This window comes from Schistocerca gregaria, chromosome 2, assembly GCF_023897955.1.
Source record: "Schistocerca gregaria isolate iqSchGreg1 chromosome 2, iqSchGreg1.2, whole genome shotgun sequence".
Taxonomy (NCBI): domain Eukaryota; kingdom Metazoa; phylum Arthropoda; class Insecta; order Orthoptera; family Acrididae; genus Schistocerca; species Schistocerca gregaria.
Window position 1 is genome coordinate 1,043,238,497 of NC_064921.1, and position 24,536 is coordinate 1,043,263,032.

The 24,536-nt window shown below is 41.9% G+C and overlaps 2 protein-coding genes across 3 annotated transcripts in view; both read left to right on the forward strand.

Moving 5' to 3' along the window:
- Window positions 1-24,536, forward strand: part of LOC126335559 (UDP-glucosyltransferase 2-like) — a 470,415-nt gene that overhangs the window by 308,823 nt on the left and 137,056 nt on the right. The window lies entirely within an intron of this gene.
- The window catches only part of LOC126335560 (UDP-glucosyltransferase 2-like), a 121,911-nt gene that overhangs the window by 94,857 nt on the left and 2,518 nt on the right, over window positions 1-24,536 (forward strand). For both annotated transcript variants that reach the window (XM_049998980.1, XM_049998979.1), the window contains exon 6: window positions 2,901-3,120. In XM_049998980.1, the coding sequence (XP_049854937.1) occupies window positions 2,901-3,120 (220 nt within the window). The remainder of the gene's footprint in view (window positions 1-2,900; window positions 3,121-24,536) is intronic.

The window sequence follows — 24,536 nt, forward strand, 5'->3', positions numbered from 1 at the left end:
CAAAGAAATTACCAAGAAAAGAATGATGACGCACCACGAATGAATTTTCCGAATGGCACGGAAATCGGTGGAAGCCACGAATATCTGTTGACAAACAACTTCACAAAAAGTGGATGATTTATTGAAGAGAATGAGCTTCACGAATTCAGCGAGTCAAGAAAACGTTGGTCCGTTGAATGTCTTCTGTATGATATCGTGCCAAATTTTGTCCACTGGCTAAGTTAGATCGTGATATCCTGAGCTGGCTGGAGGGCCCTGCTATAATGCTCCAAACGTTAACCGGGGAGAGACAAGTCAACCTTGCCGGCAAAGATAGGGTTTGGCAAACAGAAGGTGAAGCAGGAGAAACTCTGCCGTGTGCGGGCAGACATTATCATGCTGAAATGTAAGTCCTGGATAGTTTGCCATTAAGGGCAGCAAAACTGGGCATAGAATATTGTCGACGTACCCGTGTGGTTAAATAGTGCAGCGAATGATAACCAAAGTGGTCCTACTATAAAATGAAATGGTTTCCCAAACCATCACTTTCAGCTGTCAGACAGCATGGCAGGTGACAGTCACTTTGTTAGCCCACCGCTGCCTGGCGCGACCCCCATACACATCTTCGCTGATCGTCGGAATCTGGAATTAAATTTAATACAGTAGAGTTATCTTCAGTGATGAGGCCGGCTTAGAACTGAGCCCCAATATCTGGAGACGTCTCGGACAGCGGTGGGATAGCAACCTCACTTTCGCCAGCCATACAGCCAGATTGTCTGAGGTGTTACTGCATTTCATACCAGGACCCCATTGGTTGTCATCCGCGGCATTGTTGCAGGGCAGTGGCAGGTCGACGATATTCTGTGACCTGCTTTTGTTCCCTTCATAGCAAGCCATCCTGGGCTTACTTTTCAGCAAGATAATGCCCTTCCACACAGGGCAAGAGTTTCTACTGTTAGCCAAACCCTGCCTTCGCCAGAAAGGTCGCCGGACCTCTTCCCGAGTGAGGGTTTTTGAAGTTCGAGATTTTGTTGATGTAATGCGCAAGTTGAACAGGATTTGGCACTACAGTCCTCAAGAAGACATCACTAAACACCAAGTTTAATAACTGCTTCAATAAGGGTCAGAGGAGGACCAATGCGAAATTGACGTGCTAAGTTTGTGAAGCTTCATCTCCTCCATAAATCATCCATTTCTTCAACGGTAATCATGTTTTGTCCGTACATGTACCGATTTCAGTTCCATTCCGTCGTGAAGCCCGGTGTTTGTCTTAGAGTGTACATTCATAGCGGTTAGGATCCTACTGCAGAGCGGCAAGTATGTCTGAGTATGTTGTACTATTATTTATTGCAAGTTTCTGCTTCCAGTCACTTTTTATTTTGTGCTTAATATAACATAATGCAACGCGTTTCGAACATGTTCTGTTCATGTTAAAGAGTTTGTATATACATACATACATACATACATACATAGAGCAATGTTACTTAAAGTAGATTAATCTAGATCACTTTGTTTTTTTACTGTAACTGCTGGTGTGGCATTTGGGGGGGAAGGAGGGGGCAGTGTATATCTAGAAAACGAAGTCAGTGATGTCTTCTGCTGGTGTTCTTCTTTGTTGTTGACTATGTACATCACAGCCTGTGTCGGATGCGGATAGATCTGCATCAGTTATGTGTTACGAAAATAGTGTGACAGTTGATCACTTACAATTACTTCATCGTGCTGCTTCACTTGGCATCACTGGTGTAATGGCGGAGCTGTTGATTGACATTACACTATTGCACATTACATTTTGTCACTTTTTGCCACTGCACAAATTGCTTCTATGTTATACACATAACACAAGATGGCCGACTGTAGCATGTGAGTCTGCATCGATTATCGAGGTTTTGTATCGATATTCTTGGTTCTAGTCAATTATTTACATTGACATTTCTTGAATCTATTGATTTGGAACTGGCTTAAGATTGCTGAAAAATTTTGAGTTTTTGAATACGGTTATTTCGTTAAGAAAGTTATCTTCATGCGTTGTGTTATGTATGAAACTCTCCATTAGTTCCATGATATCCATTCTTTTACTTTTTCCTATTTTGTGTAAAATTTTGAGATTGTCTTCGATTTTCAAAAGGTGGCCTGTGTCTTTAATGTGAGTTGCTACTCCTGTTTGTAACTCAATAGATTCAAGAAGTGTCAATGTAAATAATTAACTAGAACCAAGAATATCGAAACAAAACCTCTATAATCGATGCAGACTCAAATGCTACAGTCCGCCATCGTGCGTTGTGTGTATAACATCGAAGCAATTTGTGCAGTGGCAGTCAGTGATAAAATGTAATGTGCAATAGTGTAATGTCAATCAACAGCTCCGCCATTACACCAGTGATGCAAGTGAAGCAGCAAGATGAAGTAATTGTAAGTGATCAACTGTCACACTGTTTTCGTAACACGTAACTGATGTAAATCTATCCGCATCCGACACAGGCTGTGATGTTCATAGTCAACAACAAAGAAGAAAACCAGCAGAAGACATCACTGACTTCGTTTTCTAGATATACACTGCACCCCTCCTTCCCCCCAAAATGCCACACCAGCAACTACAGTAAAAAACAAAGTTTTCTAGATTAATCTAGTTTAAGACTGTTTATTTTTAAGTAACTTTTTTCTCTATGTATGTATGTATGTATGTATGTATGTTTGTATGTACAAACGCTTGGAGCTGAACAGAACATGATCGAAACGCGTTGCATTATGTTATATTAAGCATAAAATAAAAAGTGAGTGGTAGCAGAAACTATAAATAAATAATCATCCCACACAGTCACGGCTCACAAACATAGCCATTATGGCTGAAAATAATTATGTTGTACTATTTTTGTACTGTGTATCAGTTGCTGAATTAACGAGTTGTCTTTTCCTTGCAGCTCATCCCAAAGTCCGCCTTTTCATAATGCAGGGTGGCCTCCAGAGCCTGAACGAGGCGGCCTACCACGCGGTGCCATTGGTGGTCATCCCGGTCTTCGCTGATCAGCACCACAACGCTGCAAAGATTGCACAGTCACAGATCGGCGTCTGGCTGAATATTCAAGACGTCACCAAAGATACATTTCTGCGTTCCATACGTGCAGTTCTGGAAGACACGAAGTAAGTCAAAGTGACGTTTTATAAGCTCTACTGCCAACTAAAAATTATGTTCTGCACAGATAAAAAAATGTTTTGCGTCACCTCAGTCTTGAGAGTTCTGGAACCTGTACAGAAAATTTGAATTAAGACCAACATAAACATCATTTTCGCCCTTTTTATTGCCCCTGAAAACCACACATTGCATGTTGTACCACCATACAGCGAGACCGTCAGGGGTGGTGGGCCAGACTGCAGTACACACCGGTACCTCTGATACCCAGTAGCGCCTTCTGTTGCACTGATGCATGCCAGTATTCGTCGTGGAATACTACACAAGTTCATCAAGGCTCTGTTGGTCCAGATTGTACCACAACTCAATGGCGATTCGGCGTAGATCCCTCAGAATGGTTGGTGGGTCACGTCTTCCGTAAACAACCCTTTCCAATCTATTCCAGGCATGTTCGACTGGGTTCATTTCTGGAGAACATGCTGGCCACTCTAGTTGAGTGATGCTGTTATCCTGAAGGACGTCTTCTACGATGGGGGCACGAACTGTCGTTCATGAAGACGACATGTCAGCTATTAACGTAACGGTAAGCGTTACGCTCAGTAGATAAGAGGTCCCGTGTTCGAGTACGTTCACTGCCACATTTTTTTCCACGAACAATACGAGACTGGAATAGAAGGGAGATCCCATAGAGGTACCCAAGGGACTCTCCGCCACACACCGTCAGGTGGCTTGTGGAGTGTGGATGTAGATGTAGATGTAGAATGTCTCGCAAATAGGCTGCCGATATGGTTGCAATATCGGGCGGAGGACGTCATTCACGTATCCTACAGCCGTTACGGTGCCTCCCAACACTACTAGCGGCGTACGTCGGCCCCACATAATGCCACCCCAAAACAGCAGGGAACCTCCACCTTGCTGCACTCGCTGGACAGTGTGTTTCAAACGTTCAGCCTCACCGGGTTGCCTTCAAATACGTCTCCGGTGATTGTCTGGTTGAAGGCACATGCGACATTCATCGGTGCAGAGAACGTGATGCCATCGCTAGACCTATGCGCTCATAGGAGGAAAAGTAAGTTTCATTGAATGCTACACTACAGAGGTAAAATAGTCCCCCCATTTGGATCTCCGGGTGGGGACTACTCAGGGACACGTCGTTATCACGAGAAAGAAAACTGGCGTTCTACGAATTGGAGCGTGGAATGACAGATTTAAAAAGGCAAATGGATAGGTTAAAGTGAGATATAGTGGGAATTAATGAAGTTCGGTGGCAGGAAGAAAAAGACTTTTGGTTTATATATATATATATATAATCGTGCTATTGCAGGAGTAGGTTTAATAATGAATAAAAAATAGAAGCGCAGGTAAGCTACCACGAACAGCAAAGTGAACCAATTATTGTAGCCAAGGTAGACACGAAGTTCACGCCTACTACAGAAGGACAAGTTAATAAACTAACGAGCTCCGTAGATGACGAAGAGGTTGAAGAAATATATGATGAGATAAAAGAAATCATTCAGATAGTGAGACGAAAATTTAATAGTCATGGGGGACTGGAATTCGATAGTAGGAAAAGGAAGAGAAGAAAAATTAGTAGGTGAATATAGAATGGAGGTACGGAATGAAAGAGGAAGCCGCATGGTAGAATTTTGCACAGAGCATAACTTAATCAAAGCGAATACTTGGTTTAAGGATCATGAAAGAAGTTTGTCTACATGCAAGGAGACTGGAGACACAGGAAGGTTTCAGATAGACTATATAATGGGAAGACAGAGATTTAGAAACCAGGTTTTAAATTGTAAGACATTTCCAGGGGCAGATGTGGAACCTGAGCACAATCTATTGGTTATGAACTGTAGATTAAAACTGAAGAAACTGCAAAAAGGTGGGAATTTAAGGAGATGAGACCTGGATAAACTGAAAGAACCAGAGGCTGTAGCGAGTTTCAGAGAGGATATTAGGAAACGAGTGTCAAAAACAGGTGAAAGAAATACAGTAGAAGAAGAATTGGTAACTTTGAGAGATGAAATAGTTAAGGCTGCAGAGGATCAAGTAGGTAAAAAAGACGAGGGCTAGAAGTACGTAGAAAGACGACGTGTAACAGAAGAGATATTGAATTTAACTGACGAAAGGAGAAAATATAAAAATGCAGTAAATGAAGCAGGCGAAAATCAACACAAACCTCTCAAAAATAAGATCAACAGGAAGTCCAAAATGTCTAAGCAATGAAGGCTAGAGGACAAATGTAATGTAGAGGCATATATCACTAGGTGTAAGATAGATACTGCCTACTGGAAAAGTAAATAGACCTTTGTAGAAAAGAAGACCACCTGTATGAATATGAACAGCTCAGATGGAAATGCAGTCCTAACCGAAGAAAGAAAGCAGAAAGGTGGAAGTAGTATATAGAGTGTCTATACAAGGGCGATGTATGGAAATGGAAGGGGACGTAGATGAAGATTAAATGGGATATATGACACTGCGTGAAGAGTTTGGAAGAGCACTGAAAGACATAAGTCGAAACGAGCACTGGGAGTAGACAACATTTCATTACAACCAGTGCTATAGCCTTGCGAGAGCAAACCGTGACAAAACTCTACATTCTAGTGAGGAAGATGTATGAGACAGGCGACACACCCTCAGATTTTAAGAAGAATGTAGTAATTGTAATCCCAAAGAAATCAGGTGGTGACTGGTGTGAAAGTTACCGACCTAGCAGTTTAATAAGTCTCAGATGCAGAATACTAAAACGAATTCTTTACAGACGAATGGAAAAACTGGTAGAAGCCAACGTTGGGGGTATCAGTTGGGATTCCGTTGAAATGTTGGAAGACGTGAGACAATACTGACCCTGCGGTTTATCTTAGAAGATAGATTAAGGAAAGACAAACCTACGCTTCTAGCATTTGCAGACTTAGAGAAAGCTTTTCACAAAGTTGACTGGAATACTGTCTTTCAAATTCTGAAGATGGCAGGAGTCAAATACAGGGAACGAAAGGCTATTTACAATTTGTACAGAAACCAGATGGCAATTATAAGAGCCGAGGAGGGAGTGAATGGGAGGCAGTGTTAGGAAAGGGAGTGCGACAGGGTTTTAACCTATTCGCAATGTTATACTAATCTGTTTATTGAGGAAGCAGTAAAGGAAACGGAAGAAAAATTTGGAGTAGGAATTGAAAACCATGGAGAAGAAATTAAAACTCGGAGGTTTGCCGATGACATTGTAATTATATCAGAGACAGCAAAGTACCTGGAAGAGCTGTTCAACGGAATGGACCGTGTGTTAAAGGAAGGATATAAGATGAACATCAACAAAGGCAAAACGAGGATAATGGAATGTAGTTGAATTAAATAAGGTGTTGCTGAGGGAATTCAATTAGTAAATGCGACACTTAAAGTACTAGTTGAGTTTTGCTATTTGGGGAGCAAAATAACTGATGATGGTAGAAGTTGAGAGGATATAAAATGTTGACTGTCAATAGCAAGGAAAGCGTTTGCGAAGAGGAGAAATTTATTAATATCGAGTATAGATTTAAGTGCCAGGAAGTCTTTTCCGAAAGTATTTGTACGGAGTGTAGCCATGTAAACGATAAGTAGTTTGGACAAGAAGAGAATAAAAGCTTTCGAAATGTGGTGCTACAGAAGAATGCTGAAGATTAGGTGGGTAGATCGCGTAACTAATGAGGAGGTACTGAATAGAATTGGGGGGGGGGGGGGAGGAAGAGGAATTTGTGGCACAACATGACTTGAAAAAGGGATCGGTTGGTTGGAGATATTCTGAGGCATCAAGGGATCACCAATTTTGTACTGGAGGGCAGCGTGGAGGGTAAAAATCATACAGGGAGACCAAGAGATGAATACACTAAGCAGATTCAGAAGGACGTAGGTTGATGTAGGTACATCGAGATGAAGAAGCTTGCTCTGGATAGGGTAGCATGGAGAGCTGCATGAAACAAGTAATCAGGACCACAACAACAACACTACAGAAACGTCTCTTTCACATGACACTATTTTTCAGCACAGTCACGAGGTCCCTGTAGCTAACGGTCGGGACGTTCTACCAAACGTTCAGCATCTTGACCGCATAAATACGCTCCAGGTCGCATACAGTACCTTCATTGTGTGACAAGAACGGTGATGTTACTCATTACAGTGACACTGAATTAGAGTTACTGAAAACAGAAGACGAAGTAAATATTCCATAAGAATTGACAACGTAACTTAAAAGTAGATTGTCGGTGTGGGAAGCAGTTTATATAACTTAATAAAGGCAAGGCTTCCGGTTCAGACTGTATGCCAGTCAGGTTTCTTTCATTCAGAGTATACTGATGCAATAGCTCCATGCTTAGCAGTCACGTACAACAGATCGCTGGTTCAAAGGCGCATACCTAGAGACTGGAAACTTGCACAAGTCGCATCAAGACCCAAGAACGGAAGCAGGAGCAATGCGCTAAATTACTGACCCATATCACTAACGTAGACCTGCAGCGAGTTTTTGAACAAATACTGTGTTCCAACTTCATGAATTATTTCTAAGAAAACGATTTACTAACAAACAGCCGACGCAGATTCAGAAAACACCGTTCTTGTGAAACACTGTAAGCTCCTTATCCTCAGAAAGTAATGAGTGCTAATGACATGATTAACCAAATTGATTTCGTGTTTTTAGATTTTCACAAAGCTCTTGACACCATTCCTCACTTGCGATTTCTGATTAAACTGCGTGCCTATGGAGTATCTTATCAGTTGTCTGACCGGACTCGTGATTTCTGGTCAGAAAGGTCACATGTCGTAATAGCTAACGGAAAATCATTGAGTAAAAGAGAAGTAATAGCTGGCGTTCCCCAACGAAATGTTATAGGCCCTGTGGCGTCCTGATCTGAACAATTTAGGAGACAGTCTCAGCAGACCGCATAAATGGTTTGCAGATGATGCTGTCATTTATCGTCTTGTAAAGCCATCAGATGATCGAAAACAAATGCAATGTTATTGAGACAAGATATGTGTACGGAGCGAGAAATGGTAATTAACTCTAAATATTGGATACTAAAAGGATTCCGCTAAATTTCGGGTATGTGATAAATCACACCAATCTAAAGACTTTCAATTCAGCTAGATACTTACGGATTACAATTACGGTTAACAAACTGGAACAATGACATGCATAATTTTGTGGAAAAGGTAAGCCAAAGATTAAGATTTACTGTCAGAACGAATAGAAAACGTGACAGATTTACTAAGAGACTGCTTACGCTACACTTGTGCGCCTTGTTTTTGAGTGTTGCTATGCACTGTGGGATCCCCATCAGTTAGGATTGACTGAGGACATCGAAAAAGTGCAAAGAAGGACAGCTCGGTTTGTAGTAACGTGAAATAGGGGAGAGAATGTTACAGATGTGATATGTGAGTGTGGGTGGCAATCATTAAAATAAAGGCTCTTTCGTTGTGGCAGCATCTTTATATGAAATGTCAATCACGAACTTTCTCCTCAGTGTGTGAAAATATTTTGCTAGCGCCCACCCACGCAGGAAGAAGTGATCATCATAATCAACGAGACAAACAAGATTTCCCACTGAAAGATTTAAGAGTTTGTTTTTCCAGGGCGCTCTTCGCGATTGGAACGGCAGAGAAATATTTTTAAGGTGATTAAATGAACTCTCTGCCACGCACTTAATCTTGAACTGCATAGTAATCGTGTAGATGTATAGTGTTCACGAAGCCATTCCAAAAATACCGTGTGAGCGTCTTCATCGTCGGATAATGTCTGACTGCTGCGGACGTGTTCAGCGATTGCCTGGACATTGTCGTACGCGGTTGATGCACAGTCGCTTTCTTTCCCGCTCACCATCATTCACACCTCAACGCCCTTGGTCAAATAATTGACACCATTTTATACGGTTGGGCGCGGCATTTCATCTGGTCCATAAGCGCCAAGACTTTTGCCGTGAATCTATGGGCGATTTAGACATCCCCCCCCCCCCCCCCCCCCCCTACAAGAATTCGTCTGTCCCGCTTACGTAAGAGAACATTCCGAGTACCACCCTGTATCACTCGTACAATGCGATTCGCCTGTTAACCGCATCGCAGCAGAACTGTCTCTGCAGGAAACCCGTAACATGTACCTTCTCTCCTGACAATGCGCTACGGTTACCACGCAATGGTCCTAGCGTGGGATGGGATCTGTAACTAACGTTTCGAAGTCAACTCGTATGTACATATTGCTACAGCGTGTTTTCTAATGTCACGTACTCGCCTTGCGTTTGGTCTTCGCCGCTGTGTTATGTCTTGGAAACTGACAGCGAATTTTCTCCGTTTATGTTGCATCCATTTGCCTTGTTACGTTTCCGTCACACCTCTATTTAATATACATTATAGCATTAATTCTGTCATCTATTCTAGTCTGTTCCGTGACCTAGCTGATAACTCTCCTGTCAATAATAGCGATTCACAACCGGCATCTTCTCATTTACTACTGAGCAATCGTCTCTTTTGAATGGTTCTCGCAATAAAATTCCATACCTCACTGACACGAGTCGAAGACTATAAATACGCATTAATTAACTCGCCAGCCCAAAATGTTCGAGGCTTGATTAACAAAAAGAGGAGAAAAGTTTATGTGGTATTTTAATGCTTCGGGTGATATAAGTAATCTCGCTCCACTGTCGTACAAGGCACAGAGCGTTCACACAGCCACGTGGACCTCATGTAAGTCCTTCTTTGGAATGTTGTTCAACTAGCGCGTCACATTGGCTCCTTCTTTGTGCTTCCATAACCATGAGGGACCCATTTTGAAATTTTTCATTTTATAGTAGGTTTGTATTAATAACACCAAGCCTCGTCTACACTAATGATTTTTCTCAGAAAATAGATTTCAGTATTTTTCCTTTCAGTCATGTGGTGGGAGGTGCCCATGCGTGTTTTTCTGTTCGGGAGCCCAGGAATGCGTGACAAACTTTGCATCCACATTTCTCTTCATCAGAACATTTTGAACAATCCAGATAGAGCTGGATCCACTACTGACACTTTTCGTATACCTGCTACAAATTAGCTTTGTTTAGATGAACCAGATCCGTGCCTGGTCCAAAACAGGTAACTTTTATATAGTTTGCGACCAACTTACGTCGTTTAGGTAAGGAAAAGCCCTAACATTTGTATAACATATCCATTTTACCTTTTCATTATATACTTCCGGTTTGTCCGAAAGGTACTGACCCCGTGAATATTTGTTTTCGGGAAAAATAGTACGTAACTGTTCGATTCTATTCAACATTACCGTTAAGCGAGAACATTCAAATTAACGGCTCAAACATCCAAACTGCTCACAAGTATAAAATACAACTGCATGGAAAAGGTAGCTCATGAACAGTCTGATACAGTGTGCCCTATTATCAATGTGTACAGTGTGATGGTGAGAGACTGAGTGTACTCCTAGCTATCTACCAATACTGGTATGTTTCCTGTACACTCTGTACATGAGTGAGCGATTAAGCTTTGTGTACACGTCTGTATCCATCCCCAAAGTGATAGTTGTTGTTGTTGTTGTTGTTGTCTTCAGTCCTGAGACTGGTTTGATGCAGCTCTCCATGCTACTCTATCCTGTGCAAGCTGCTTCATCTCCCAGTACCTACTGCAACCTACATCCTTCTGAATCTGCTTAGTGTACTGATCTCTCGGTCTCCCTCTACGATTTTTACCCTCCACGCTGCCCTCCAATGCTAAATTTGTGATCCCTTGATGCCTCAAAACATGTCCTACCAACCGATCCCTTCTTCTAGTGAAGTTGTGCCACAAACTTCTCTTCTCCCCAATCCTATTCAATACCTCCTCATTAGTTACGTGCTCTATCCACCTTATCTTCAGTATTCTTCTGTAGCACCACATTTCGAAAGCTTCTATTCTCTTCTTGTCCAAACTAGTTATCGTCCATGTTTCACTTCCATACATGGCTACACTCCAAACAAATACTTTCAGAAACGACTTCCTGATACATAAATCTATATTCGATGTTAACAAATTTCTCTTCTTCACAAACGCTTTCCTTGCCATTGCCAGTCTACATTTTATATCCTCTCTACTTCGACCATCATCAGTTATTTTACTTCCTAAATAGCAAAACTCCTTTACTACTTTAAGTGTCTCATTTCCTAATCTAATTCCCTCAGCATCACCCGATTTAATTTGACTATATTCCATTATCCTCGTTTTGCTTTTGTTAATGTTTATCTTATATCCTCCTTTCAAGACACTGTCCTTTCCGTTCAACTGCTCTTCCAAGTCCTTTGCCGTCTCTGACAGAATTACAATGTCATCGGCGAACCTCTAAGTTTTTACTTCGTCTCGATGAATTTTAATACCTACTCCAAATTTTTCTTTTGTTTCCTTTACTGCTTGCTCAATATACAGATTGAATAACATCGGGGAGAGGCTACAACCACGTCTCACTCCTTTCCCAACCACTGCTTCCCTTTCATGCCCCTCGACTCTTATGACTGCCATCTAGTTTCTGTACAAATTATAAATAGCCTTTCGCTCCCTGTATTTTACCCCTGCCACCTTTAGAATTTGAAAAAGAGTATTCCAGTCAACATTGTGAAAAGCTTTCTCTAAGTCTACAAATGCTAGAAACGTAGGTTTGCCTTTTCTTAATCTTTCTTCTAAGATAAGTCGTAAGGTCAGTATTGCCTCACGTGTTCCAACATTTCGACGGAATCCAAACTGATCCTCCCCGAGGTCTGCATCTACCAGTTTTTCCATTCGTCTGTAAAGAATTCGCGTTAGTATTTTGCAGCCGTGGCTTATTAAACTGATAGTTCGGTAATTTTCACATCTGTCAGCACCTGCTTTCTTTGGGATTGGAATTATTATATTCTTCTTGAAGTCTGAGGGTATTTCGCCTGTCTCATACATCTTGCTCACCAGCTGGTAGAGTTTTGTCATGACTGGCTCTCCCAAGGCCGTCAGTAGTTCTAATGGAATGTTGTCTACTCCGGAGGCCTTGTTTCGACTCAGGTCTTTCAGTGCTCTGTCAAACTCTTCACGCAGTATCGTATCTCCCATTTCGTCTTCATCTACATCCTCTTCCATTTCCATAATATTGTCCTCAAGTACATCGCCCTTGTATTAACCTTCTATATACTCCTTCCACCTTTCTGCCTTCCCTTCTTTGCTTAGAACTGGGCTGCCATCTGAGCTCTTGATATTCATACACGTGGTTCTCTTCTCTCCAAAGGTCTCTTTAATTTTCCTGTAGGCAGTATCTATCTTACCCCTAGTGAGATAAGCTTCTACATCCTTACATTTGTCCTCTAGCCATCCCTGTTTAGCCATTTTGCACTTCCTGTCGATCTCATTTTTGAGACGTTTGTATTCCTTTCTGCCTGCTTCATTTACTGCATTTTTATATTTTCTCCTTTCATCAATTAAATTCAATATTTCTTCTGTTACCCAAGGATTTCTAGCAGCCCTCGTCTTTGTACCTACTTTATCCTCTGCTGCCTTCACTACTACATCCCTCAGAGCTACCCATTCTTCTTCTACTGTATTTGTTTCCCCTATTCCTGTCAATTGTTCCCTTATGCTCTCCCTGAAACTCTGTACAACCTCTGGTTCTTTCAGTTTATCCAGGTCCCATCTCCTTAATTTCCCACATTTTTGCAGTTTCTTCAGTTTTAATCTACAGGTCATAACCAATAGGTTGTGGTCAGAGTCCACATCTGCCCCTGGAAATGTCTTACAACTTAAAACCTGGTTCCTAAATCTCTGTCTTACCATTATATAATCTATCTGATACCTTTTAGTATCTCCAGGATTCTTCCACGTATACAACCTTCTTTCATGATTCTTAAACCAAGTGTTAGCTATGATTAAGTTGCGCTCTGTGCAAAATTCTACTAGGCGGCTTCCTCTTTCATTTCTTAGCCCCAATCCATATTCACCTACTATGTTTCCTTCTCTCCCTTTTCCTACACTCGAATTCCAGTCACCCATTACTATTAAATTTTCGTCTCCCTTCACTATCTGAATAATTTCTTTTATTTCATCGTACTTTTCTTCAACTTCTTCATCATCTGCAGAGCTAGTTGGCATATAAACTTGTACTACTGTAGTAGGTGTGGGCTTCGTATCTATCTTGGTCACAATAATGCGTTCACTATGCTGTTTGTAGTAGCTTACCCGCATTCCTATTTTCCTATTCATTATTAAACATACTCCTGCATTACCCCTATTTGATTTTGTGTTTATAACCCTGTAGTCACCTGACCAGAAGTCTTGTTCCTCCTGCCACCGAACTTCACTAATTCCCACTATATCTAACTTTAACCTATCCATTTCCCTTTTTAAATTTTCTAACCCGATTAAGGGATCTGACATTCCACGCTCCGATCCGTAGAACGCCAGTTTTCTTTCTCCTGATAACGACATCCTCCTGAGTAGTCCCCGCCCGGAGATGCGAATGGGGGACTATTTTACCTCCGGAATATTTTACCCAAGAGGATGCCATCATCATTTAATCATACAGTAAAGCTGCATGTCCTCGGGAAAAATTACGGCTGTAGTTTCCCCTTGCTTTCAGCCGTTCGCAGTACCAGCACAGCAAGGCCGTTTTGGTTAAAGTTGCAAGGCCAGATCAGTCAATCATCCAGACTGTTGCCCCTGCAACTACTGAAAAGGCTGCTGCCCCTCTTCAGGAACTACAAGTTTGTCTGGCCTCTCAACAGATACCCCTTCGTTGTGGTTGCACCTACGGTACGGCCATCTGTATCGCTGAGGCACGCAAGCCTCCCCACCAACGGCAAGGTCCATGGTTCATGGGGGGCAAAGTGATAGAAAAACTTGAAAGTCCAATGAGAAATTGAAGTTAGGCCTAGGGTGGAGATAGATTGTGTTACATCGGCGCACGGCGCTGGATTCTTACTAAATACACCACTCTCATGAAGGTCACTTACAACAGTGCCTGAAATGCTAGTCTATAAATTACTGATAAAAACAGCTGTAAAACCATAAGCTCAGACTTGTTTCCCTCTTTTCCACGAGCAAAGCAACGCATATGTTTCATTTTCGACATCTACCGTTGCTTTCTCCATCTCTCTCTTCTTCTGTCTCTACTTTCTATATGCCTTTTTTGTCTTTCTCATTTTCTGTTCCAGTAATTTTCCTGATTGTTTTTCGTATTCCCAGTGACAAATTAAATCCTCCCTTCGCCTTCTTCCTACTTCTGTCGTGCCAGTCAATTAGTATGTAACTTACTAAAGTTAAGAAAACGTTGTATTATGATGAATAAGCTATTGAGGGTTGAATAACACTTACACGGTATTTTGTTCCATTGACTTTTATTTGTATGAACTAGTTTTCGGCTTATTAAGCCATCTTTAGGTAACTACTGGCTACTGCTTACAAGGAGCTTTTGTTCTTACGAACCAAACATTCTGGACTAAGATACAACGCACTTACATGCGTTCTTTAGTTGTGTTGTTGTTGTCTTTGGAATTGTCAAATGGGTCTTTTGGCTTTTGTTCTGTAAAACTGTTCTTAACTTAATAAATCACATTAAATGGTTTGTCCGTACCATGTATGACAACAATTAGAATTATTTGGAATACACATTGTTACAAAATTACAATGCTTTGGTATTTGTTGTGAACAGTTGCCCTCAACACTAATTGTTGGTTGCACCACAGCGACGTTTTCTTGGGGGACTACATTTTGTTATTAGAAAATAGTGCACTAGTGTTGTTACAGTTGAGTTACAGTTAGGAATGTAAGCACATAAGGGATATTACATTATATTGGGGTGTGAATTAGTCTATTATTGGGACACTTTGTGGTTAGTAGCAGGTAAACTTTATTGTGTAAAATTTAAGGGTGATGATGTGCTCAGTTGCAATTCGTGTTTTAGAACGAGGTGGTGATTTAGGGCTAAGTATTTGTTAATTTCAAGTGCTTCTTGTAGGCTGAGTTTTCTGCCTTTGTTGGCTGTATGTAGCACTTCCGTGTTTGTTAGATATTTGTGTCCTTCTTTGAGCACATGTTCAGCAAAGGTGGAATATGATTTATTTAATCTCCAGCTGCGTCCATGTTCAGTCAGCCTTGTTTATATGGCCCAGCCCGTTTGACCAATGTACAGTTTATTGCAGTCAGTACAGTTTATTTTGTAGACCCTACTTTTGCTTAGTTTATATGTATTGTCCTTGCTGTTAAGTAGGAGATCACCTGTAGTGCCTCTTATATAAAGTGATGTTTTATAGTTTTGGGATTTCAGTGTTTTGGCTGGTTTGTCTCATAGCTTACCTAGGTATGCAATAGTACACCAGTTGGTTTCTGGTGCGACTGTTATTGCAGAAGGGACATAAATGTAGGGTATGATTTTCGTTCTTGATATTCTGACAGAACTATTATAGAGAGCAGGTGACAACCCAGTACAAGTAGAAGACATAAACTTTGCCACCCAAATATGTCTGAAACAAAACTACTTCCAGTTTCAAAGTATTCTTTACAAACAGCTAGAAGGATTGGTAATGAGGTCCGCTCTCAGTGCTGTTTTAGGGGCTATAACCCTGAATTAGTTGACAAAATACTGCACAAGAAACAAATACGGAAAATCTTGCCCTACATTTATGCCCGCTCTGCAACATCAAGCACACCAAAAACCAACTGGGGTACTATTCCATATCTAGGTAAGCTATGAGACAAACCAGCCAAAACACTGAAATCCTAAAACCATAAAACATCATTTTATGTAAGAGGCACTACAGATAATCTCCTACTCAACAGCAAGGACAATACATATAAACTAAGCAACAGTAGCTTCTACAAAATAACCTGCACTGACTGCAATAAACTGTACATTGGTCAAACGGGCTGGGCAATATCGACAAGGCTGACTGAACATTAATGCAGCTGGAGATTGAATAAATCACATTCCACCTTTGCTGAACGCATGCTCAAAGAAGGACACAAATATCTAACAAACACAGAAGTGCTACATGCAGCCAACAAAGGCAGAAAACTCAGCCTACAAGAAGCACTTGAAATTAACAAACACTTAGCCCTAAATCCCCACCTGGTACTAAATAACCAAGTGCAACTGAGCACATCATCAGCCTAAAGCTTTACACTATTAAGTTTACCTGCTACTAACCAAAGAGTGTCCCAATAGTAAACAAATTCCCACCCCAATATAACGTAATATCCTTTATGTGTTTACATTCTTAAGTTTAACTCAACTGTAACAATGTAATATTAAGTATATATTAATGCACAATTTTCTAATAAGAAAATGTAACCCAAAAGGAAACATCGCTGTGGTACAACCAACAATTAGTGTTAGGTGCAACTGTTCACAACAAATACCAAAACATTGTAATTTGGTAACAATGTGTATTACAATAATTCTAATTGTTGTCATACATGATACTGACAAACCATAAAAAGTCATTTATTAATTTAAGAACAGCTTCTTAGAACAAAAGTCCAAAGACCCATTTGACAATTCCAAAGACAACACCACAACTAAAGATCGTATGTATGTACGCTGAATCTTAGTCCAGAATGTTTGGTTTGTAAGAACACAAGCTCCTTGTAAACAGTAGGCAGCAGTTATCTGAAGATGACCTAATAAGCCGAAAACTAGCTCATACAAATAGGAATTAGTAGAACAAAGAACCGTGTAAGTGTTATTCAACCTTAAATATAGAATTGTTCTATCAAGAAGCGATGGAAGAATCCATAAATAAGATAAATACACTGTATTATTAACGGTATCCAGACGCCCCAAGAAACATACGTTTTTCATATTAGGTGTACTGTGCTGCCACCTACTGCCTGGTACTCCATATCAACAACCTCAGTAGTCATTAGTCATCCTTTGAGATCAGCATGGGGCTCTCTGCGGAACTCATGAACTTCGAACATGGTCAGACGACTGGTCATCACTTGTGTCATACCTCTGCCCACAAGATTCCCACACTACTAAACATCCTTAGGTCCACTGTTTCCGATGTGATAGTGAAATGGAAACGTGAAGGGACACGTAAGCACAAAAGCGTACAGGCCAACATGGTCTGTTGACTGACAGAGACCGGTGACTGTTGAAGACGGTCGTAATGTGTAATAGGCAGACATCTATCGAGACCATCACACAGGAATTCTAAACTGCATAACGATCCACTGCAAGTACTATGACACTTGGCGGGAGGTGAGAGAACTTGGATTTCATGGTCGAGCGGCAACTCATTAGCCACACATCATGCCGGTAAATGCCAAACGACGCCTCGCTTGGTATAAGGAGAGTTAACATTGGATGACAGAACAGTGGAAAAACGTTGTGTGGAGTGACGAATCATGGTACACAATGTGGCGATCCGAAGACAGAGTGTGGGTACGGCGAATGTACAGTGAACGTCATCTGCACCGTGTGTAGGACCAACAGTAAAATTCGGAGGCGCTGGTGTTATGTTGTGGTCATGTTTTTCATGGAGGGGGCTTGCAGCCATTGTTGTTTTGCGTGGCACCATTCCACCATAGGCCTACATTGATGTTTTAAGAAGCTTCTTGCTTCCCACTGTTGAAGAGCAATATGGGGATGCGATTGCGTCTTTCAACACGATCGAGCACCTGTTCATAACGCACGGCCTGTGGCGGAGTGGTTACACGACAACAGCATCCCAGTTTTGGACTGATCTGAATCCTGTAGAGCACCTTTGGGATGTTTTGGAAATCCGACTTCGATCCAGACCTCACTGACCGCAATCGATACCTCCCCTCAGTGCAGCAGTCTGCGAAGAATAGACTACCATTCTCCATGAAAGCTTCCAGTACCTGATTGAACGTATGCCTCCGAGAGTGGAAGCTGTCATCAAGGCTAAGGGAGGGCCAACACCATATTGAATTCCAGCATTACCGATGGAGGGCGCCACGAACCTTGTAAGTCATTTTCTTCCAGGTGTCCCGATACTTCTGATCACATAGTGTACATCCATCGCAATATTAGTAGAAATGATATTATTGTGAGAATAAGCTGAAAAGCATGCCAAGTTAGCTGAAGTTTAAAAGGGTAGTCAGGAAGAATCAGTGCGCAAAGAAGTGGGACGCAGAAGTAATAAAGCATGACGTGCTCAGAGGCTACAGATAGTGCGAGCTCAGTAGGTACTTCAGCTGAAGAGGAATGGGCATCTCTATAACGACCAGTTAAAATCTTTGGAAAGAAAAACATGGGTTAAAACATGGTAACTGCGAAAAAACTATGGGTAACAGGAGAAATACTTCAGTTACTCGACGACAGAAGAAAGTACAATAATTATAAAGATCTGATATTGTCGGCTGGAGAGTAATCAATTAATTCAACATAAAGAAAGCTGCTGATATGAAATTGTTTGTTGCCTTGATCACGTGTCTCCTGTATATACACCTGGCTTTGACACAAGTAGACTGCTATAGTCAGATCCACAGAGTATAGGTTATGAAATCATGCTGTTGGATAAACCACACGTTTGTTTCCTTACAACCGCAACGGACTCATAATAAAAAAGAGCAAAACATTAAAAAACATAGCTGTGTCTTCATGGCAAGACAGAGACGTACAAGTGTGGTACGTCAAGAAGTGCACCTTAAGTCTCAGTTGGGTGCCGCCAGCATGATTTACACTGTGGCTCTGTCGATAGCAGCTTAGTCCTGTCGAAACTGGTAATCCAGGCGATCAAGGCAATAAAAATTTCATATCAAACGCTTCCTTTACATTTAAGCACTAAATTGTTCAGGGGAATACAGAGATTCTTCCGTCTTTAGGGACAGTTTCCCACTCCAAAGACACGAAAATGCCCTCAACCTCAATCCACTCCTTCGTCCCCTTTGATAAGGCCGTTGACAGAATGAGTACTTCTTTTGCTGGAAGTATTCGGCTGCCACTGCTGGTTTCTGATCTAAATTTAAATGGTGGGAGGTACTGAACCGGGGTCTGTGAACGTTTTGTTATTGATCAAATACACTACCCTTGAACTCTGGGGAAAGTCTGCATTTGTTTACTGTATTCATCTGTTGGCCTACATCTACGATTATACTTCTCCCCCCCTTCCCCCCCCCCCTCCACACACACACATACACTTCTCTCCAGTAGTAAATTGATGACTCCTTGATGTTTCAGTATGTGTCCTACCAAACGATCCCCTCTTATAATCACGTTACACTAGAAGTTTCTTTTTTCCCCAACTCTGTTCAGTACATTCCCCATTAGTTATTCTACCAACCCATCTAATCTTCAGTATTCTTCTGTACAACCACGTTTCAAAAGCTTCTATTCTGTTCTTGTCTAAGCAATTTATTGTCTATGTTTACATACATGGCTACAATTCATAGAGATACTTTCAGAAAAGACTTCCTAACTCTCATATCTTTATTCGATATTAACAAATTACTCTTTTTCAAAAACGCTTTCTTGCATTGTCGGTGTACGTTTTACTTCCTCTCCACTTCGGTTCGTCATCAGTTATTTTCCCTCAACATCACCCAGTTAAAGAAGGTGTAGCTGCTTCTGTAGGTCCAGAAATCATGATGTGTTCGTTCATTTTAATAATAATCATGTACGCATGTCCTGTAAACTGACTTGATCCCCATTATTTCGATAAGAGAATTTTTAAAATAATGTAGGGAACCTGGAAGTAAGTAAATCGACTACTGTCCGTTATCCTTGTTTTGCTTTTGTTGATGTTCCTCTTACATCTTCCTTTCAAGACAATGTCCGTTTCGTGTCAATTGCTCTTAAAAGTCCTTTGCTCTCCCTGACAGAACGACAGTGCAATATGCAAACTTCAAAGTTTTTGTTTTTTCTCCCTGAACTTTAATTCCCACTCCAAATGTTTCTTGGGTTCCCTTTAATGGTTGCTCGATGTACAAACTGAATAACATAGGATGAAGGCTACAACCGTGTCTCACTCCCTTCTCAACCATGGCTCGCTATTTGTGCCCCTCGACTCCTATAACTGCCGTCTGGCTTCTATAAACAACCATTCGCTCCCTGTATTTTACCCCTCTATCCTCAGAATTTCAAAGAGAATGTTCCAGTCAACATTGTCAAAAGCTTTCCCTAAGTCAAGAAATGCTATAAACTAAGGATTGTATTTCCATAACCTATCTTCTCAGAGAAGTCGCAGGGTCAGTATTGATCTTCTCCGACGTCGGCTGCTGCCAGCTATTCCATTCTTCTGCAAAGAATTCATGTTGTTACTTTGCAACCACGACTTATTAAGCTAATATTTAGGTAATATTCATACCTGTCAGCACCCGATTTCTTTGTAACTTGAATTATTATATTCTTCTTGAAGTCGCAGCGTATTCCGCCTGTCTCACACATCTTTCACACCAGATGGAGTTTTGTCATGACTACCACTCAGAAAGCTCTCAGTAGTTCAGACGGAATGTCATCTGATCCCGGGACCTGTGTTGACTTAGATCTTCAACGTTATGTAAAATTCTTCTCGCAATACTCTCTCACCTGAAAGCTACCCATTAGTTTTGTACTCTACTTCTTTCTCCTGTTCTAGTCAATCGTTGCATAATGCTTCCCTGAAACACTCTACAACCTTTGGTTGAAATGGTTCAAAAGGCTCTAAACACTATGGGAATTAACGTCTGACTACCCTAGACTTAGAACTACTTAAACCTAACTAACCCATGGCCATCACAACATCAATACCTGAGGCAGGATTCCAATCTTCGACCGGAGCAGCAGTGCGGTTCCGGACTGAAGCGGGTAGAACCTCTCGGCCACAGCGGCCGGCTTCTGATGTCCTAGTTCTTCAGTAACTTCAAAGACTGTGTAAATAGCTCCAAAAAACAACAGAACTTGCGCAGTTTCAGTGAAAACTATTGAGTATCAAGCAAACTTAGATGCCGTTTCATGTCTTCAACTTGGGGCTCCATTATAGTACCTAAAAAAGTAAGTGCTTTACATTCCTTATTTTTGTAAGGAAAGAGTTAAAAAGCAGGTCTTTGTGTAATCACCGCCAGAGAATGGCTTGCTTTATTTCTCGATTTCACTGTCAATTAGTAAACTTGCTAAATACGTATCTTAATATTGTTTTATTAAACACAGTGTCCAGATTTCAATGTTTAAAGTTGTGCTCACGTACATTGCCCTTGATTTTGTCAAACTGTGCGCATGCATTTTTTGTAGTGATGATGATAATGGTAGTCCTTAAGATCAGCAACAGTTTCGTTACAGATAACGCAGATTGGTTTGTTGTCTTTCTCTGTAACGGGTCTTTCACGATGCGTTTTGTAGAAGATATGTCACTCAGTATCTAATTTTGTCTTACTTTTATATTGCACATATACTGGAAAGAAAGAAAACCGGGGTTAACAACACATTAAAGACAACCTGGTAGTCAGATTTAGCTGAAGCTATCTCTGTTATTTATGAACAAGTCAAGGTATACACTCAGAGGCCTCTCTTAAAAGTTGAATTAGCGAGAAGTATCGCACGGTTCTTTAACAAGCTTTCACTCAAGCGCAGGGCAGATTACGTCCTTAGCGGGCCGGATGTGGTCCACTGGCCGTATTTTGGAGGCCTCTGGTCTACACCAATGCCACAGCAGATAGCTTCCTGGCAGTGCCCAATTTCTATCGCTGGTAGGTACCAGCATTAAGGAGGTTAAATTTTTCAGGAAGTCGCTGTTGCGCAGCTCTACTTTCTTTCATGGGAGCGGACACTAATTCCTGGGGACAGTATGGCAAATCTCTAGAACCGAAATTCTAGAAAGCCCATACCGTCGTCAAGCAATCCCGAACCTGCAGCGCGTCGGCTCAGCGAGGGGGTCGCAGGTGAGGTAGCGACTTCGTCCGCAGTCCCTGTGGAATCAACCAGTGTAGCCTGAAGGGTGCTCAACACCAAACCCCTGCAGCCTCCTCTTGCTGGGAGACCCTCTGAAGTCACTTAAAATTGTCAGTCATACTGCGGGTTGCCATGTTATTGATGTCATATCCCTTGATTCAAGTCGTCCTCTGCGAAGACGCTGATTCCGGCGTCGGTGAATTCTCGGGGATATTCATTCAGTCTCTCAATATTCTATTCAGCGTTTTCACTTATAATTCGGTTGCTCTTACACTCTAAATTCAGTTTAAGTTTCTGGCTACATCGGTCACGAGGTAATATTTTTTATTTAGTGTACCAATACCGTTTACTTGAGTCCGCAAATCTTCGTAGGCCGGACACTAGAACAATATGGTCTCGTGTACCAATGTTGCCACGTGATCATATATTTTTCGAACGTTTCTTTATCTTCTGCATTACTGCCCATTAAAGTTGCTACACCAAGAAGAAATGCAGATGATAAACGGGCATTCATTGGACAAATATATTACGCTAGAACTGACACGTGATTACATTTTCACGCAATTTGGGTGCATAGGTCCTCAGAAATCAGTACCCAGAACAACCACCTCTGGCCACAATAATGGCCTCGATACGCCTGGGCATTGAGTCAAACAGAGCTTGGACGGCGTGTACAGGTACACCTGCCCATGCAGCTTCAGCACTATACCACAGTTCATCAAGAGTAGTGACTGGCGTATTGTGACGAGCCAGTCCTCGGCCATCATTGACCAGACGTTTTCAATAGGTGAGAGATCAGGAGAATGTGCTGACGAGGGCAGCAGTCGAACATTTTCTGTATCCTAAAGGCCCGTACAGGACCTCCAACATGCGGTCGTGCATTATCCTGCTGAAATGTAGGGTTTCGCAGGGATCGAATGAACGGTAGAGCCACGGGTCGTAACACATTTCAAATGTAACGTCCACTGTTCAAAGCGTCGTCAGTGCGAACAAGAGGTGACCGACACGTGTAACCAGTGGCACCCCATGCCATAACGCCGGGTGATACGCCAGTATAGCAATGACGAATGCACGCTTCCAATGTGCGTTCATCGCGGTGACGCCAAACACGGATGCGACCATCATGATGCTGTAAACAGAACCTGGATTTACCCGAAAATATGACGTTTTGACATTTGTGCACCCAGGTTCGTCGTTGAGTGCACCATCTCAGGCGCTCCTGTCTGTGATGCAGCGTCAAGGGTAACCGCAGCCATGGTCTCCGAGCTGATAGTCCATGCTGCTGCAAAGGTAGTCGAACTGTCCGTGCAGATGGTTGTTGTCTTGCAAACTTTCCCATCTGTTGACTCAGAGATCGAGACGTGGCTGCACGATCCGTTACAGCCATGCGGATAAGATGCCTTTCATCTTGACTGCTAGTGATACGAGGCCGTTGGGATCCAGCACGGCGTTCCGTATTACCCTCCTAAACCCACCGATTCCATATTCTGCTAACAGTCATTGGATCTCGACCAACGTGAGCAGCAATGTCGTGATACGATAAACCGCAATTGCGATAGGCTACAATCTGACCTTTATCAATGTGAGAAACGTCATGGTACGCATTTATCCTCCTTACACGAGGCATCACAACGACGTTCCACCAGACAACGCCGGTCAACTGCTGTTTGTGTATGAGAAATCGGTTGGAAACTTTCCTCATGTCAGCAACCTAGTGTGAATGCTCTGAAAAGCTAATCGTTTGCATATCACAGCATCTTATTCCTGTCGTCTGTAGCACGTCACGTGACCAGTATCATCATCATCATTTAAGACTGATTATGCCTTTCAGCGTTCAGTCTGCAGCATAGTCCCCCTTATAAAATACCTCCACGATCCCCTATTCAGTGCTAACATTGGTGCCTCTTCTGGTGTTAAACCTATTACTTCAAAATCATTCTTAACCGAATCCAGGTACCTTCTCCTTGGTCTGCCCCGACTCCTCCTACCCTCTACTTTTGAACCCATGAGTCACATGGGTAACCTTGCTTCTCCCATGCGGGTAACATGACGCCACCATCTAAGCCTGTTCGCCCTGACTGCTACATCTATAGAGTTCATTCCCAGTTTTTCTTTGATTTCCTCATTGTGGACACCCTCCTGCCATTGCTCCCATCTACTAGTACCTGCAATCATCCTAGCTACTTTCATATCCGTAACCTCAACACTGTTGATAAGGTAACCTCAATCCACCCAGCTTTCGCTCCCATACAACAAAGTTGGTCGAAAGATTGAACGGTGCACAGATAACTTAGTCTTGGTACTGACTTTCTTCTTGTAGAAGAGAGTAGATCGTAGCTGAGTGCTCGCTGCATTAGGTTTGCTACACCTCGCTTCTAGTTCTTTATCTGTGTTCCCATCCTGTGGGAATATGCATCCTAAGTACTTGGAACCGTCCAACTGTAACCGTCCAACTGTTGTAACTTTGTTCCTCCTGTTTGGCACTCAATCCGTTTATATTTCTTTCCCACTGACATTACTTCAGTTCTGGAGATGCTAATCTTCATACCATAGTCCTTACATTTCTGATCTAGCTCTGAAATATTACTTTGCAAACTTTCAATCGAA